Source organism: Marmota monax, unplaced genomic scaffold, assembly GCF_021218885.2.
Source record: "Marmota monax isolate L192 unplaced genomic scaffold, Marmota_monax_Labrador192_F-V1.1 WCK01_AAM20220418_F8-fsc00003, whole genome shotgun sequence".
NCBI classification, from domain to species: Eukaryota; Metazoa; Chordata; class Mammalia; order Rodentia; family Sciuridae; genus Marmota; species Marmota monax.
Genome location: NW_026694084.1, coordinates 7232189 through 7251642, shown reverse-complemented (window position 1 = coordinate 7251642; position 19454 = coordinate 7232189). Strand labels below are relative to the sequence as shown.

Below are 19454 nucleotides of genomic sequence, written 5' to 3'. Positions count from 1 at the left end.
ATAAGTTAATTCTAAGTAATAGCTGACCAATTCCATGGTACCAAGATGTACTAGTCATACTGAACTATACTCATTTCTATTATTTAATAAGTATCTAGAAATAATGTTATCTGCGGAGGCTTACTGAGGTTAAGTGTTGGGCAAAGAGTGGAGAGAGGTGGGCAGATGGCTGGCAGAGCACCTGCGGAAACAGGCTTAAGTCCAGCTCTTCAAATATGGTTCACTAGCCATGTGCCCTGAGGGAAAAGTTCATCTCATTTTGTCAGCAATTTCCACTTTCCACCCCACTCCCTTGCTGGGGATTGGGCACAGGACCTTGTGCATGCTAGGCTGCTTTACCACTTAGCTGTAGAGGGCTTACCTAAGTGCTTAAGCACAATCCCTAGTCCCTACTTTTAATTAAGGCAATTTACAAAGAAAGATGTATCAACAATAACAAAGTAGCATAAATTAAGACAAATGAGAAAAGATAAATAAAAACCAAATGTAGGAAAGAAATTTGAATCATTAATGAAAATTTTTTACTGTGAATTTAGTCTAAAGCTTCCTTAAAAACCAAAGTGAAGACGGAAACCAAAAAGAGTTTGTTATCTAACTGTGGTGTCCAACATGAAATCCACTAGCACTTGAAATGTCACCAGTCCAAACTGAGAGGTGCTGTGAGTATAAAATACACTCTTATTTCAAAGATTTAGCACAAAAAAAGGTAAAATATCTCAGTTTTTTATATGTATTGTCTATTGAAATAATATTTTAGATATGTTAGGTTAAAATATTAAAAATTAGTTTCATCTGTTTGTTTTTACTTTTTAAAAATACAAAATTACATATAAGAGGTTGTGAGGGGAATGGGAAAATAAACAAGGAGAGATATGAATTACAGTGGATGGGGTAGAGAGAGAAGATGGGAGGGGAGGGAGGGGGGATGGTAGAGGATAGGAAAGGTAGCAGAATACAACAGTTACTAATAGGGCATTATGTAAAAATGTGGATGTGTAACCAATGTGATTCTGCAATCTGTATTTGGGGTAAAATTGGGAGTTCATAACCAACTGGAATCTAATGTATGAAATATGATATGTCAAGAGCTTTATAATGTTTTGAACAACCAATAAAAAAAATTAAAAAAAAAAAAAATGTGGCTACCAGAAAATTTAAAATTATAGGTATAGCTCACTTTTGTAGTTCATATTATATTTCTATTGGATAGTGATAATGTATAAGATAAAAGCATCCACCAACCAATGAATAGAAAATAAAATGTGGTATATCCATACAAGGAATATAGTTCAGCAGTAAAAAGGAATGAAATAATGGGTACAGAGTTCTTTCTAGGGTAATGAAATGTTCTAAAATTGATTATGGTGATGACTGCACAACTCTGTAAGTATGTTTAAAACCATGGAATTATAAACTCTAAAAAATGAACATATTATATCTTTGTCATAATCATAAAGATAAAAAACCTTGGAATTTGAGAAAGCAAAAGACAAAAGCTTAAAACCCAACTATTAGCACCTAGATAGAAAGTGGCTCTCTAAGGGCAACCATTAGGTAGCATACCATCAATATTCAATCCAGTCAGTATTCAGTTATCAATATTCTCAGAGTAAATACATGGGTGAATTGTGCAGGTCTATCTTTTATTGTGTTTCTAATATGTGCTAATGGCATCATGTTAGATTCAGTAAACATATATGTATGCTACCTTCAGCGTAGACTTCTGAAAATTCCACAGCCAGGCATTCTTAATGCTCCACATATACCTCAATTTCAATGTGACCAAACACTCTTGCCCTGTATTTTCTGTCCAATTGGTACCACCGTCATCCATCCAGTGGCCAATGATAGTAACCTGGGATTCCACTTTGAATCTTCATTGCCTTTCACTTACGCCATTCTATCTCTCCGCCAGTTCAGGCTTCCAAATAGTTCTTGAATCCGAGTCCTCCTGTCTGTTCTCCCTCCTCTATCCAGGCCCTTAATGTCTCCTGACTGGATTATTGCAGCAACCCTTTAACTGATCTTTGCTCCTGGCACCTAAATCAAACCCCACCACCATCTGCTGGCACTATCACCCTAAAATGCCATGAATTTCCATCACTTGCAAGACAAAGTTCATTAAAGCAAACATGGCTCTCCATGACCAGGACCTTGCCTCCCTCTCTCTCCTCATCTCTGGATACTCTCAGTACCCATGTCTGCCAGAGCACCTGCCCACCCTCCTGAATTTGAAGTGACCAACTCTCATTCTATCAGTCCAGCTCGGGAACATCTCCCCATAGGCCTAGATATGGGTCACTGTACCTTCCGTGTTGTTATAGCATTTATTTAGCCTGTCTGCCCTGCCAACCATAAGCCACCTGAGGGTCAGGACCGTGCCCACATTTTTTCTCATCTCCAGAGCACCAGTGCAGGCCCCAACATATATTCATTGAATACTAATGAACTGCAGGTAAAAGAAACATGATTTAAATTTGGAATCTAGAGAAATGGTTAAAAGTCTTATAAACCCAATTTTTAAGTGATAAATGCCCTGTGTGTCTCCATGAGGCATGAATCATGTCTGTTTTTCTCATCACTGTCTCCAATATCATTCAGTACTTGCAGGATGAGTGAATGGGAAAACGAATGAATGAACAGAGGTGCAGGCAAAGAAATATGTTGAAAACAAACTGCTTCCATGAGAATGGGTCTAACAATGCAAAAATTGTCCTTTGTATCATTTCCCAAACCTGAGTCAGATCATTCCTGAAACCTAAGGAAGCATTTATTTTGCCCTGGAACAAATAATTGTCTAATTGGTCATGAAAGTTTAGATGACACATGTTGGTGTGTCCCCGCATTCAACCACATTGTAGAGCCTGGATGAATATGGCCCACTCTCCAAAGGGAGAGACGTGAGCTTCTTTACTGTTTGTGTGGAGTGAAAATGGTCACTTCTCTAGAATTCTTCGGAGAGCATGTCTAGACTGATTCATGCAAGGCAGAATGATGTGTCACAGATGCTTCACAAAAATAAGAAAAAGAGAATGTAGTCTTTTTTTTTTTTTTTGGCTTTGGCTTTGGCTCTGCGATGGTTGCTTTTTGTTCTTATAATTCTATAGTCAATAATATAGAAACATGAACAAAAATGAAGAGATATCTTTAATTTTTCAGGTAGAGCAGTGGGTGAGAAGGCATGAGAACTGTGCCAATTCTGGGGAAAGGAAAGAGCAAGAGGAATGGCCAACAAATTTGACAACAGGCCAGAGGCTTGAGGCAAAGCTGAAGCCAAGAGATTCCCAACATCTGTAATGGCACATGGCAGATTCTTAATAAGTGTGGGCCGAACGAATAAATGTGGAGGGTAATACTGACTTTCCATCTGACTTTAAAGAAAACCCTTTTAATTGTGTTGATTTACATTTTAGTGGTTATGGCTCAGCTTTGGACACAGAAAGAAGGGGGATGGAGCCCAGCTCTGCCACTTCCCAGTGGCATGGACAAGGCACTCAGTCTCCAAATGAAGCTATTATGCATCTAATTGATCATCAGAGGGATGTGTTTAAATGAACTCTAGTACAACCACACAATGCAGTCGAAAAGAATGAGGATGGTCTTTATAAAAAGTTATGGAAAATTTCTGAAAAATGTTAAGAAGTTTCCAGAATAAAGCCACCCACAAAACCACTTCCCCATTCTCCAGGTATAGAGATATGTAAATTTGTAGAAAAACTCTGGAAGGACGTACACCAATGCAGCAATAGCAGTTATTCGAAGTAGGGGACAGATATTGAAGGGTGGTGACCATGTGTGTTTTGAGTAAATTTTTTATGTAGATTTTAATTTTTAATAACAAATGCATTCAACTATTACTTGTAAATTACTGTACCTTAAAACTACATTTAAAATATCTACATCCTAGTACTGGGTCAAAGGCTAAAATGAAACAATGACTATAAATGCATTGCCTGACAGAAAAAAAAAACAAAAACTCTTATTACATAGACTGTGTACACCATTCCCAGTAAGGATTCCTGGAAAGGGCAATGGGAACCTCAGGTCTAAGAACCAGCTCCATGCCTGTCACTTTCTTTACAACGGTCCTTCCTATAAGGTACATGTTATGTGTGACATTGGGCTAGTTACTCTCTATGCTTCAGATTACTCATCTACCACAGGGAATAATAATAGGACCTATTTTATAGATATGGTAAAAAAGTTAACACATGGGAAGCTCTTGAAATAGTAGTTAGTGAATATTAACTATTAACATGACATTATCATCTATATACTTGACCTAAGAAGACAGATGCTTTAAAGATGGTATTACTTAACCAAATTCATGCGGCTAGTAAATATCTGACCTAGAATTTTAATGAAAATTTCTGCGAGGTTTTTACACTGTACGCGTGTGTGCACACACACACACACATACACATAAACAAAATATGGGCAGGATGGGGTTATGTGGTTTAAAGAATGCAGAGTTTTAATTTGGGATAATAAAAAAGTCAAGAGACAGTGAATATGGTTGCCCAACGATATGAATAGACTTAACGCCACTGAATTGTGCACTCAAAGTGGTAAATTTTATGTTATATATATTTTATCACAATTAAAATTTAGAGGGGCTGGGGTTGTACCTCAGTGGTAGAGCGCTTGCCTCGCATGCATAAGGCCCTGAGTTTGGTCCCCAGCACGGCATAAAAATGAACAAATAAAAATAAAGATATTGTGTCCATCTATAGCTAAAAAATATATTTTAAAAAAATTTAGAAAAATAAATTAAAAGAAAATAAATTTCAAAAAACTGAAATAGAATAAATTTGCCTGAAGACTGCCAGTCTAGAAACTATAACCGCCTCCCAACAGCCTATGCCTGGGGCTCTCGGCCTCTGGCTGTGCCTCCTACATTTGCAAGGTCTAGATTCCTTCCATCACCCCAAGGCCCCACCATCCACCCTCCCAGCAGCCTCCCAAGCCCTCTCTCAGCCTTCAGTTTGGTGTAGCTTGTCCCAGTGGAGTTTGAAGCTGGCAGCAGCTGTCCCTGGTCCTGTCTGGTCCTGTTCTTAGGAATCTGACAGGGCTCTTCCCTCTGATGACCCTGCTCCCCCTATAAGCCCTAGCTCTGCGTTACCGCCTCAGTGAAGGCCAGAGTGGTGCCTGTCTTGCCTCACATCTCACAGCCAGCGCAGGGGGGACTTGTGCACACTGTAAGTTGCTCTTCCCGCACCAGCACATGCCCTACCAGCTGGATTGGAGTTCCAGCCAGCAAACTGCAGGACCAAATCAGTATGCAGACCACATTCTGCTTAGCTTGTCACAAAGAGGAGACCTTTAAATAAAGGGCTCACATTTGGTTTTTGTGTTTTGTTTTTCTGGAAGACAAGCAATGAAATATTAATTAATGTTAAGACTGTTTCTCTAACCAGCACAAGTGATACTTACCATTCCAACTATGGGCACATCTAGTGACCTCTGCTCTAAAGCCTGACAACATGGACACTCTCTGCTGGACCCTGCCCCAAAGGAATTAGGTGCGTATATTCCTTTTGACATGATTCACCTGTAAACTGGCTCCCACATTAGTCATTACCCAATGGGAACATCTGGCAAGACTTCCTCAGTCCCAGTGCTCATTTGGAATTGGGTCTCATAGGAAGGCTGTTCCTTGCCATCTCATTGTTGGTGGCATTGCTTGACCAGCATATCACAGGTCTCCAGCAGGGAAGGTTTGCTAAAAATGTCAGTGCAGTGCAAACTTTTTACAGAGGCCTCCCCACCCTCGCTTCAGCTGTGCTGCGGGTTAAATTGGCTCCCCAGGGCCATGCAATTTACCCAGGGTCATAGCAATGAGACAGCCCCCTGTCCTTGGTTCCTTTGTCATTTGTCAGCATTTACTCTGTGCCAGGCACTGTCCTGGGCACTGGAGATAAACATTTCTGCACTCAAGTAGCTTCCAGACCAGTGGGGATGACAGACATTACCCACTAACACAAATGAAAAATTACTATAATGCCTAAGAAAGAAAAGGAGCCGATGCCATAAGACAACATAAGGGAGAGACACTGGGTGGCAGAAAATGTAGTTTAAATTCTGTTGGCTCAGAGGAAGCCTCTCCATGGAAGTAACGTCTCACGGGAGCCCCGGAGAACAGCTGTTTCCACCCCCTTCTCCCAAAGGGTATGGCTGCCCTGTCTCCTGTCACCCCCATGTTCACACACAAAGGCACAAATGGATTCAAACATATAGCTTGGCACATGGACAAACACAGTGATTCACATAGACACTGAGACACACATATAAGTACATACATACAAAGACACACACACAGATACACACAAAGCAATCGAGCACATGTGTGTGGCTACACAGATAGAAACACACGGGCACATAGACACACACAGAGACCAATACAGACACATACATGCACAGAGACTCTCAGGCATGTGCACACACACAAACACGGGCACGTATCCTTCTGTGACATATTAAACCTGCTCCTGAAAGGCCATCTGAGGTGCCTTTTCACCCAATGGCTCCCATTGGAGGCTGGGGGCCCGGGGTGTCAGGGGATAGTCATTCCCATTGCATCTTTGTACAGGGTGTGGCCAATGGCTTTGCACCCAGTAAACAATGGCTCTTGTTTGAAGTAGTTCTGCCTCTTGGTTGCTCTGCAGGCAGTGTTGCTGAGGCCTGTGCTCCAGTCTCATTGAATATGTGACATCTGCACATTCCAGTTTTCAAGCATCAAACTCTTCCCTGAAATATCAGCACAAACCAGTCCCTCAGACTCAGAAAAGTCTTGCTAGTTCTAAAGCTTTGACACACGTTTGCATATTCCACTGAAGGCAGAGAAGCCCAGGCAAATGTGAAGGTCAAGAGATTTTGGGTTGGCTGGAATTTTTTTTTTTAATCATAAGAGGGCTTTAAACACACACACACACACACACACACACACAGGTTTTTAAAAAATAGGGAAGTTATTGAATAATCAGTGAGCTCATGCTTTATAATTGGAAAATTACATAGCAATATATTTAAATGCTGCACATAGAACATCACCATCCTCCTTCTGAGCCTCAACTCATTGGCTCTCAAGTTCCTGGGCAGAGTGAAGGCCAGAGTAGAATTGGTTTACTTCTGGAGCTCTGTTTGTTCCCACCAGCTCCTTATTTTAAAAGCAGTCCTCAAATCCAAGGAAGACATAAAGAAAGCTGCTTGGCTTCTCTGTAGGAGCCAGAGGGAAAGCCCAGGGACACCCTGGTTTCTCTGCACGGTTGTTTCCCTCCTCTCCTCCCACATTTTCCACAAAAAGAAATGCAGAATACATCCCCATGAGGGTGACCTTTGTAATAACTGACCCTGAACACACTGGATTACAATTCAGCTGCTCCCTGTAGAGTCAGCCCTGACAGACTCACAAAGTTTGCCAGAAAAGTCGATAGAAGGCTGACAGATCAAAAGTGAGTCGTGCCAGCTCCACTCTTAGGAAACAGTTAGACGGGTGTCTGACTGCTGACACCTCGGTTCTTTTCATAGTAGGTCTGAAAATAGCTCAGAATTCTTTAAATGTCTGGAGATGTAGGCGATGAAAAGAGTTTTGAGTGCAAAAACCCTCCCCAAGAACCCCAATTCTGTTTCTGCCACATCACCCAGTCAGTCTGCTCAGGCCACATTCCTAGGTGTTCAGGGACCTCTGGACAGCCCACATCCCTTTGAGAGATTGTCAGTCTGGGATTCAGAACTGGCCACCCATGAAGGGGTGAGGATTCTGATCATCTAACATTCATATTACCAGACCCTTTGGGCTGTCAACTTTGTGTGTCCCTTGCTACAAACCTCTCATAACTCTGTGGCCTGCCCCTGTTGCCCCATTGAAAGGCACCTCCTTCCTAAATAGGCCCTTTTCTCTGTCTTAGGCCTTTAATGGGCCCATGTGGATTTTCCACTTTTTCATTCCTAACCCTTCATATCTGTGGTTGTATTTAACATAAACACCAGTAGTGGCCAAAGAAGTCACCAGTAGGTCTAAGATGCTGAAAGGGGAAAGATAAACTCTGGGGTTGGTAAACGATGTAATAAAGGAAGAATCAGTTGGGGCAGACCTAGACATGAGTCTGTGGGGAATTTACAAAACACAAGTTAATAAGGATTGAAGCCTAGGGAGAGTCTTTAGAATGGATACCATGGGCCCAGGTGCGGCAGTGCTCTGATGAAATCATTGGTCAGACCTGAAGCCCAGTGTGTATGGGAATGAGGGAAACTGCCCGGACAGTGAAGGGGCACCCCTAGATGGCATTTCTCCAGGCATGGTCTGAAAACCACCTGCTTCAAAATCACCTTGTCCAGTTGTGGTGCAGGTTCATGCAGGTAATCCTAAATTAATCCCAAATGATTCCAAGGCTGAGTCAGGAGGACCAAAATTTCAAGGCCAGCCTCAGCAACTTAGTGAGATCCTAACTAAAAAACAAAAGAAAAATCACCTGGGATATTTGGGGATGTAGCTCAGTGGAAGAGTGATTGCCTAGCATGCATGAGACCCTGGCTCTGATCCCCAGCACCTGACTGCTTTTTAACTACAGATTTCTGCTCCCACACAAGAGTTTGATTTTATAGATGGGTGATATCCAGAGATTGACTTTGCTGAAAGCTCCCCAGATGATTTTGATGCCAAGTGACTCTAAAGTCTATATTGCTTAATGACCGTGAATAACATCCTTCCATTTACTTCCCTCAAATCTAGTATGGTACTGGGCAGTTAGGCAGCTGTTGGCAAATGACTGCTGTGGCAGAAAAAAAAAGGCTAAATAAATGGGGGATGGGGGAGAGTTAAAAATGACAGAAATTTTACCCTAAGTGGCTGGGAGCACTGTGGTCCCATTAACAGAAGTGAGGAAGAAGTCAGGAGACAGTTTGGAATGAAGGTGGTAAGTCCCACGTTACCCTGGTGACTTCCAAATACACATAGGTAACTCAGGCAAGGGGCCCAGGAGTGAGATGGGGCCAGGAGGAGAGGTGGGCTTCATTCACATCCTAGCAGAGTTTGGGTGTGGCTGAAGAACACTGCAGGCTGTGTGACAGAACTGTGGGGGATGGAGAAAGTCAAGAGGAGAATGAAAAACCAGTAGAGCCAACAGCGTGCGGGGCCCAAAAATCAGAGAAGGGGGTGAGAGAGAACTTAGAGATTCACCTATGTGGTTAAAGAATTTGGGAACTGAGAACCGAGGACAGGCGACTGCACTTATCTATTAGGGAAGCACTGACCATCAAAGAGAGCAGTTTTGCAGGAGAGGCAGGAACAGAAGCCAATCACAGAGATAAAATAAGGAAATGGCTGAAGAGGAAAGCCCAGGCCCCCGTGGTGATCACCCACACTGGCGCTTCTCTGGGAAAGGAAGGCTGTGCAGGTCTTGGGGCCCACTCTTCCTCTGGCTGTCCCTCAAATACCTGTCTTCTGAAATGGGTGCTTTTCTTTCTTGTTTTTGCCCCTGTCCTGCTCCCGTGGCCTCAGCTTCCATCTCTAAGCCAATGACTCATCCAGGCCTCCGTCTGCTCACCCCACACCTCCATCTGTGCTTCTTGCAGGTTCAAGGAGGGATCTAAGATTTCCCTTCGCCTCTCCACACCATCATCCACCCAGCTACCAATCCAGCCCGAACCCAGAAGCTGCCCTTCCTGTCCCTCTGTCTGCCCCCATCACCCTGTCCTGATGCAGGCCTGCTGGTCAACCTGCCTGCACCTTCCTCCCCACCTCTCTCCCTTTGAATCTGGCCTGCACTAAGGCCGTGACCTCAAGGAGGGTTAGGCTCCTTCCTACGCTACCAAGCTGCTGCCAGTCACATTCTATTATCATAAATCTAGTCAGGAGGTCCCACCCAGTGACAAAAGAATGCAGCTCAAGCATTTTAGATGGTTTTGTTCAGGCTTCTTTTCAGCCACACTGACTTGGATGTTTCTCCTATGTGCTGGGCTGCTTCTGCCTTTGTGGCTTTGGTTTGTGGTGGTCCCTGCTCATGGAGGGACCATGAGCTCTCCTCCTGTTCTCTGCCCTCCATCTCGCCATCCTTGACTCCCACCTTCATCCTCTGTCTGACCAACACCCGGCTCCCTCCCTGTTCAGAGTCCAGAGTCCCATCTTCACAGAGAGCCACCCCTCCTCTCCATGTGTCCTTACAACCCTCTTCACCCAAAATGTGTTCAGTATTCTCCATGGCCTCTATTCCATGGAAACCTTAGGCTAGGTGGGAGGAGAGGAGAGGCTCTTGGAGGAGAAGGGGAGAGTGATCCAGCAGTTGTTACCTCGCAGGAAGCCATGGGGGCCTGTGTTCACTGGAAACACAATAAATTTGAAAGAAGGCCTAAAAGAACATCATTAAAATTGCCTCTCCCTGACTTACTCTCTGCTCTTGCCCTTCTCTCTTCTCTGCCTTTTCTCTTTTTCACTCTCTCCTGTATTTTTTTCTCCACTCCCTCCTTTTCCTGGCTCCTTCCTATCCCCTTTTCCTTCAGTAGGAACTTACACCAGCTCCAAGGCATGCCTGCCCTCTCTCCCTCGCCCTGCCTCTTGCCCCTCAGCCAGGTCTTTGAGGCTGGGCTTGTATCTGTCTTTCCAATTGCATCAGCTTGTCAGCTGCTGACCTAGTCATCTGCTTGGGAGAATCTAGCCAGGAGGACAGTGTTAGTGATAAATGAGGTCACAGGAGGAGGAAAGCATGGCAACTTTTCAGATCTGCAGTTATCAATGGGATGTGACACCCATGTCAAGTCCTTGGCCTGAAGTGCTAGTTAAAAGTTCTCCTGTAAAGAAAAGGACACAATAACCACGTGAGTGCTGTGCTTAAGCTCTTCCTTCTAGAGGAGGTGTTTGCTTCTCCTTTTAAGATGCAAGGCCTCATGGCCCCAAAATAACCCTCACATCTGTTTATACCCCTGCTAGAGGGAGGTGATGAAACACATCCACTTGATGGAGATGCAACGGTTATGGTAAGGTTCCAGAACCTTCTCAGTGCTGCACATGTACCCACGTGTCCTTTCTCAGCCTTGGCTTAGGCAGAGGACGCTGTGGATTCCCCTGCTCAGCAGTGTGAGTTAAGTGTGGGATAGGGATAGTCTTCTGCCCTGTACACTTAGGGGACTGGTGCAACCCAAGAATCTTATGGGAATGGGGATTCTGCCAGGCATCACAGAGTGACAAACAAAAGTGAGCAGTTAGCCCTAAAACCAAATGGGATCGGCATGATTTTCTTCTCTGCCTGATGATATTTAATAGCAGGAATTCAGATTAGGTGTAAATAATATAAAGCCCAAAGGAGACAATTGCTGATGATTTTTAAAACTCTATTCACTTGGAACAGAATCAGCCCAAGCATTTCTCTGATACGGTTGTCCCTAAAACTGTCTTCTATTGTGGCTGCCTGCTGAAGAGAAAAATGATGCCAAATAGGAGGTTGTTTGTAAGCAGTCCCTCTGCTCTGCTTAAAAATAAGTTAGATACATCAGAAACTGCTCACTGCTGTCATGAGAACATAGGGAAGCATGCAAAATTCTGCTTTTACATTTAAGCAAACAAGTGGGCAGGGACATAAAGACCATCTAATCCAATCTCTTAATTTTGCAGCTGTGCAACATGAGGCTCAGAGAGGCAAATAGTTATGGAGGCCAGTCAGCCCAGCACCCTTCCTCTGGGTTCCCTGCAGCCTTCAGTAAGGCTCAGATTCTTAAGTTCTGGGTAAGTAGAGCTGAGAGCTGGCTCCAGGAATTCCCACCAGTATTTACACCTAACAAGGCAAGAAACTATGGTTACCCAGTACCCAATTTACCACCAGGAGCTACTTCAGTAGCAGGAAGAGTGGTACCCAGGATGGCAGAGCTGCCAGCAAAGGTACCGAGCAGGACAGTGCAGGGGGAATCCTGCAGGCACCTCTGGTTTACTAGGACTCCAAGAATACATGACCATTCCTTCTGCCAAGCACTCTAGTGGCTCTTGATCCTGGAAAGAAAGGGACCATACCACTATCTGCCTGAAGGACAGACAACCAACCATTCCCAATCATTGCTGGAAAAAACCCAGGTTTCTACAGGAAATCCAGTCCCCAGCTGTGTTTGCCACTCCATATGTAAGAGAAGGGCCTCAAGGAAGCATAAACACTTTCCTATTTAATCTGCATTCTTTGCAAGCCTGGAGTCCTGAGTGTGTTGGCCACTCTCCTGATTCCCAAGTCGAGGCGCAGAAACTGAAGTGTAGCAATCAGACATAATGGTTGAGCAGAGCCCGCCTCGATGCTTGCACAGTAGTGTGTTAATGAGTGTTAAAACTGACATTGCAAATACAGCGTTCTCAATATTTAAAATTACAACTCTGTAACAAGTCATGCTGTTAAAACATACAAGAAATACCAGTTAAGCCTTCAAGTAGACACTGCACAGCCCATATAGACCGCTGCTATCCCAAAGTGCATAACAAATCATTTTCTTGGAAACGAGGCAAGAATTAGCAGGTGGTTCCATTATTTGAGTACTAAGATAAGTAGAAATAACAAATCCAAATATTAAATACCAATTACTACCTGATGAGCTACAAATCAGCTTGGCATTACAACATGCCCCTCCTCAACAGCAAACCCAGAAAACATGGGGATTTGGTGGAAAACACAAACCTATGACCAATGTGCATTCATGCAATAAATGTGTATCACTTCCCAACCTAGGCCTTTCAAAAAGCTTGTCCCATATATTGTGAGAAAACCCTGGCCCAAATATTTGTCCCAATGTTCTTTGAAAAGAACCATCTTCAAATGGTGGAAGTGATGCCGCTCTCAAGCCAACAGCTGGAAATGAGTCATAGCATTTCTACTTTGTCCTAAAGAAGGTTTACAGATCAGTTTGATAGCTTTGTGGCCAAACATGTCATCTCATGCTTGCTAAGAGTGGTGCAGAAAATTAACCTCCCTGATTAGTTTCTGGGACCAGAAGAAATTGCTACAAAGAGGCCGAGTTATCTAGCAAGGTCAATCAAACACCTTGTCTCTGAGACAGCTCATTTCAATGGGACCTTGGGGGAGGGGAGGGTTCCCTGGTCATAGTTTAGTCTCCATCTATTGTGGGAATTCACTGCAGTGTTCAAGCCATCTGAGTTCTTATCTCTCAGTTATTTGAAACCACTATTTGGAAAACTTAATACTATTGAGATATTCTTAAGCTGAAAAGTGACTGAAGATCCCAGTAGGCAAAGGAATATTTTTACAAGTATATATGTGTGTGTGTGTATATATATATATATATGTATGTACAAGAGATGTTAAAAACACAGTCTCTAAAGCATTTTGGGATTCCCCCAAAGAAAGGCACCAGATAAATGCAAGTCATTACCAAAAAGAAAAGTCAAGTTTTCCAGCTTTTCATATCTGCAAAGGTAACCACTAAGGGTGGTAAAACTCTCTCTCTCTCTCTCTCTCTCTCTCTCTCTCTCTCTCTCTCTCTCTCTATCTCTTTTGGTGGTAAAACTGCTTGTTTGGAAAGATCCTCAGGAGAGTGACTGAGTTATTCTGCCTCCTTCCTTGTTTCCACTTTGCACAGCTTTATGGTCAGTGACCATGGATACCACACTCAGTGACCCGATACCATCAACCCTGACATACTTGTGACAGTACTCATAAGTTTGTACCATCACCTGCCTGCAGTGCAGCTGGGATGATTTTGTAAATTTTCTGCCCCCCAGGACTGGAAAACAACATCCAAAGCCAAAAATTCCATGTGTAAAATCTGAAAAAATAACCCTGCTCTTCTGACTCACTGGTCTGTTGTCTTTAAGTCATCTCCCCTTTCCTGATGCTTCTAAGAAACGTATATACATCTGCACATAGGCACTCTGTGCACATAGGCACATCTGCACATGGCCACCTCTCCCCCAAGCCCCCACCATGAGACTTCAGTCTGATGGAAGGATTTGAACTGGAGGCTCAAGGGCATAACTGGCCTATGTATTCAACCAACAAATCGCCCACACTGCAGTAGCTATGGCAACTACAAGTACACAAAGACCTTTGAGAATATCCTTTCCACACTCTTGTGAAGTATGGATTATCCTCAACCTACTAAAACACAAAATGGACCTCATAAGGGGAGGCCCAAGCTTTGGATAAAAGCCTGCCTAACTTCCTGCTTAGATTCCTGGATTCTACAGTCTTGCAGAAGACTGAACTATAACGAAAGCCACCTGGAAAACCATTAGATTACCTAGAAGATGACAGAAAAGGATTATCTTACAAAGGGGCCAGGTTCCCCTTCTCAATGTCATGTGCTGGTTAACTAAAGAGGAGGTAGGGCGTTTTGGAGAAGAAAATGATAGTCTCCCTACAATACAAGCTTAGCAGTTTAAAGGTCTTTTAAATAGCCTTATGCTATTCAAGAAGTTTACAATTATTTATGACATTTTATGAAGTAGAAATTTTTTGATTTATAGCTTTTGCCTGGCCTCTACCCACCCTCTCCCAATAAATGGCAATTGGAATGGAAATAAAACTTTAGTGTTTCCATCCTGGGTAAGCCACACTGTCTTCATGCCCATCTAAATTTTGAGTATACACTTCTATATCACCATGTCATGGCAGGAATTCAGGGCAACCTTAACATCAAATGCAATGTACTATATCCTAGAAGCAAAACTATCTGGGCAAATTCTGCTTGGAATTAAAAGGGCTCTTATTTTATGAGCTTTTAGAGCAGTCAACAAAAGTATTTAAGCTACTGCTCTTGCTAGCAACCTAGTAATGTTCCCCTCGGGGAGACAATACGACAGTAAGCCTCTTCTAGGCTGAGAAAGACAACATAACCTAATTCTTAAATGTCTTAAAAATTAAATATTTCAAAAACATGCTAATATCTAAGACACAGCAAACTTTGGTCAAATGGCTTAGACCAGGAACCTACCTCAGCCAGAAATAAATGTCTCTATGATCACCCTAGGAAAGAGGGAGGCCTAGCCATGAATGATAGAGCTTAGATTGCATGGACTCTCGGACTCAGATTTAAGCATCCTGGGAATTGGCCTATGTTCAGCTGAAGTCCCTGTCCCTAATGTATGTCTTCTTTGGGAAAAATAAACTTATCTTCACTACATGTTTAACAGTAACATTCTCCAAAGAGTGACATTTACAAGACAAACATCAGTATATATCTTTCTAAAAATGTTTGGTACACCCATGCAAGCCACAGAGCTACAGATATTTAGAAAAACAACTCACAGGCTTGCATTGGTCCTGTGTGCTTAACTTTGCATTCTCTTTGATTTGGTATTAAAACTAAATGAAAGCAAGGGATAAACAACTGAGGTTTTTTTCACATGACTGTGAGCAAAATCTCATGATATCCTTGCTGACCTCATAGATAGATACGTTTCCACTGGACAGATTTGAGGGGACTTTTTGTATAGAACTCACACAACAATCTCAGAAACAGGAACACAAAGAACTCACACATAATACCAGGGCACAAGCACTAGAATAGTGTACATGGTGGACAGAGAAATTGGCATTCTGGGTACTCATCTGGCAGAAAGATGAACATTTTATGCCCACGATGCAAAGACCAGTGAGTGTCATTTCGTTGAAAGGTGCAAAGGCATGGTGTCAGACACACCACCCTCTAAAAATGATTCTAAACACTGCAAAAGCAACCGGGGATGCATATCCCATGCATCTGTCCCCTCTGGGGTTGCGCAGACTCCTTACGCCACAACCTTAAGGTGCCTGTACTGTGCCAGAAGCACAAGAGGCAGCTCAGCAATGTGGGTTTGAGGATAGCAAGTCCTCCCAGCTAATGTAGGGAATCATTTAAACTCAGTTCACTTGGTGAACTCCTGCTCATGTTCGTCAGGCTCGCCATGAGGGATTTAACTTTATGGGCATAATAGTCCCTTAAATTGACAGAAGGGACCTCCTTCATTCCATCTCCAAAGTCACAGCTGCGCATGGCACTCTCAAGTTGCTTTTGGCGGCGATAAAAGTGGGAGAACTTATTGAAGATCAAGGTGATGGGCAGTACTACCACAAGGATACCTGCCAAGATGCAGGCAGAGGCAGTCAGCTTCCCTGCTGTGGTCCCTGGGACCACATCCCCATAACCCACTGTGGTCATACTGACTGTAGCCCACCACCAGCAGGCAGGGATGGTGGCCAGGCCCTCATTCTCCTCCTTTTCAATAGTGTAGGCCACCACAGAGAAGATGGAAATTCCCACAGAGAGGTACAGCAAGAGCAGCCCTACTTCTTTGTAGCTGTATTTCAAGGTGGCCCCCAGAGAGCGGAGGCCAGTGGAGTGTCTAGCAAGCTTTAAGATGCGGAAGATCCGCATCAGCCTCAGGACCTGGGCCACCCTGCCCAAGTTGGCCAAAGTAGGTGTACTTTCCACCACCAGGTTCACCACTAGAGTAATGTAAAATGGGACAATGGACATGAGGTCAATAAGGTTTAGAGCATTCTTGAAGAACTTGAGGAAATCGGGGGCCACAGCAAACCTGGCCACAAGCTCAAATGTGAACCAGGCAATGCCAAAGTGCTCCACAATTTCAAATCTGGGGTCCTCACCAGGATTGCCTTGGCCATCGGGGATTTGGAAATCTGGTAGGCTATTGAGGCACATGGTGATGATGGACCCCAACACCACCAGGATGGACAGGATGCTAAAGACCCTACTCAGTACTGAGTAGCCAGGGTTGTCCAGCGCCAGCCATAGCTGCCTACGGAAGTTGCCCAGGGGCTGCCCATCGAACTTGGAGGCGTCGTTGTAGAAGGCCAGGATCTCATCAAAGGAGGATGTGGTGCTTTCCTGGTCACTCTGCTCGTCCCACTTCTCCTGCTCAGGTTCCACTTTGCGACCGTGATAGCTGTAGCTGCAACAGGAGTCGATGAAGAACTCGTTGATGCCCCAGTATTCAATCTCCTGGCTGAAGGAGAAGACGCACAGCTCGGCCATGACGTGAAGTTTGCCGGTGTGGTAGAAATGCAACACGTAAGGGAAGAGTTCGGGGTTGCGGTCGAAATAAAACTCACGCTGGACATCGTCGTAGTCATCGCAGAGCTCCAGAATGGCCTCGCGCGAGTGGCAGAGCAGTAGGCGGCCCAGGCGCGTCTCCGGGAAGCGCAGCAGCGTGTGCGAGCGCAGCCGTCTCTTGAAGCCGCCCACATTGATGCGGATCTCCCCATCCTCGACGTTGGCCTCCGACAGGTCCCACAGGCTCTGGCCGGTCATGCTGGAGATGCCCTGCAGCCCGCGCCGCGCGGGGGCGCTACACCTGAAAGCCCAGGGAACCGAACAGCGTGAGCGCCCGGCGCTCCCCGCCCCTGCGCCCTTCTCCTTCTCCGCAGGGATACCTGCGGGCCCAGTACTCTCCAAGCGGGTCTCTGAGTGCTGAAGGGCACTGAGGTGGGGGAACAGCTCTGTGGGGGTTGGCCTTCTCCCAAGGAAAGGCAGGGGTCTATGTACTAGTATGGCAGCGCCTCCACTCCCAAACCAGGGGTCTTGGCATCGCTTTTCTCGTGCCAGGGTCGCGCCCCAGCGGCTCTGAGAGCCCAGGGGGTTGAGAGCTGACCTTGCCGGTAGGCAGGCGGAGAAGACGCCCCCGCCCGCGCGCCGCAAACAGGCGGGACCACAGCTGAGATACGCACCCGCAGGGCTGGGCCGAGAAGGGGGACACGTAGATTTGGGAGGGGGCGGGGAAATTTACCGCTCTATTCTCCTGGGCCGGGAGAAAGGGGGACAGCTCGGCGTCCCCTGTGTTCAGCCCCCACGACTAGAGCCCCTTTTGCATGTTCCCTCCCTGGCTTCCCCCGCCCTCCTGGCGCGGTGCCCCGGGGCCGCGTGCGCTGCGCCTTAACCCAGCGGAGCTGCCCGGGCTCGCCCTGCGCGTTCTGGAAGCACTTACCTGGGAGCATCGGCGCCCGCGGCCGAGGCCGGCGGGAAACTTGCACGACCTGCTAGCGAGCATCTCAGCGGTGTCCGCTGCCGGCTGGCTGTGCGTGTGCGCGCGGGTGCGAGTGTGTGTGCGCCTGTGTGTGCGCCCGGCGGGCCAGCGGGCGGGGTCCACCCAGCGTTTCCTCCAGTCTCCGGCCCTGCACTCTGCCGTCGTCCGCAGTTGCGGGAGGCTCACAGGTGGCTGCGTGGCCCCAACGCTCTGGAGCCCCCGTCTCCGGATCCGCGCGCCCCTCACCCTCCGAGAGAGGCAGGAACCCACGCCTCAGGCGCCCGCGGAGCAGGAGCGGGAGCTGAGCTGGTGCGCTTTGGCGCGGTCCCTGCGCTGGGGCGCGGCGCGGTGGTGCTGAACGGACAGCTCCGCGCGCCTCAGCTGGGGGCGCGGCTGTCGCCCCAGACTCTGAAGATGCAGCAGCAGCGGCAGCAGCAGCAGCAGATTCTCTGCGCTCCTCGGGCGCGTCACTGCGACCTTCCTTGTGTCCCCAGCTCAGCGCCGGGCCGACACCTTTCCCTATCCTCGACACATCCTCCGATGACAGCTGCTGTTGCCATCACCCCCAGGTCGCAGACAGAGGGTTGCCTTCGGTGACCTTGCCCTGCTGGGTCTGTCAGGAGATCCATGACTTGTGCGTGTCCAAGGATTAGGGCAGAACCAGAAATCTCCGGGTTTTCCAGTTTAGGGAACTGAAGAAAAGTTTCCCCAAGCCTGAATCTGGGGTTGTTGGGAAACTGAAGCTGGATGGAAGAGAAAGAGGTCAGGGAAGCCTAAGGTTGAGCTTGGCTTAGCTTGCCAGAGGGTTTGGGAGAGGGTACGGCAGGGGCGCAGGGCCCCTCAGTGTGGGAGGGAGTCATGGAGTTCTGTTTGGGAACTCTGAGTGGGCGCCGTGTGTGTACAGGCTAGTATGGTGTGTGGGCTGTAGGGGAGTACATGTGTGTGTGCATGTGTGTGATCTGAGAACAGTAGGAATTTCCAGACAGTGAAATAGTTCCTCTGATGGGTGGGGAGATGTGTGCAGTGTCAGTACAGGCAGAATCCGGACTTGTGTGTGATGTGTGTATATAATGTGGGACTGTGTGCTGGGTGCAGTGTCTGAATCCAGCATAGATGTGCTAAGTATCTGTGTCCCCATTCACAAGACTTGTGCCCCAGATCTGAGTTCCTGGTGTCCTAGGATTGTCCTTAAAGCTCTCCTGATGAGCTGAGGTGAGAAATGGACCTGAAGTCCCTGTGAGTCCCTTCCCTTTGGTCTCTCAGCCTTTTCCATGGTCCCCATTTGCAACAACTGGAGCACTGTGAAGTGTGCAAACTTAACAGGGAGATTGCGTCTACATGTCATGGTCAGAAATCCTGGAACAGCCCTCGTAGGGTGCCTGGATTCATAGGCCAGCCACCACAGCCACAGTGAGAAGCACATCCTCTTAACACAGCTGTGGCAATGCCATCCCTCTCCACTCTGTGTAGCAGTAGAGTGCTTTGGGAGAATCCTTGATCTGGCGTC

The 19454-nt window shown here is 46.0% G+C and overlaps 2 protein-coding genes across 2 annotated transcripts in view; one reads left to right on the top strand and one right to left on the bottom strand.

The window, feature by feature from the left end:
* The window catches only part of Stk3 (serine/threonine kinase 3), a 370473-nt gene that overhangs the window by 339509 nt on the left and 11510 nt on the right, over positions 1-19454 (top strand). The gene's annotated exons all lie outside the window — the stretch shown is intronic.
* Positions 3064-18312, bottom strand: Kcns2 (potassium voltage-gated channel modifier subfamily S member 2). Its single transcript, XM_058585631.1, has 2 exons — positions 17909-18312; positions 3064-17278 (listed from the first exon to the last, which is right to left on the bottom strand). The coding sequence occupies exon 2, from the start codon at positions 17233-17235 to the stop codon at positions 15802-15804; it is 1434 nt and encodes a 477-aa protein (XP_058441614.1). The 5' UTR covers positions 17236-17278; positions 17909-18312; the 3' UTR covers positions 3064-15801.

Excerpts from the sequence above, each read along its gene's own strand:
- Kcns2 (XM_058585631.1), bottom strand. The coding sequence starts at position 17,235 with ATGACCGGCCAGAGCCTGTGGGACCTGTCGGAGGCCAACGTCGAGGAT.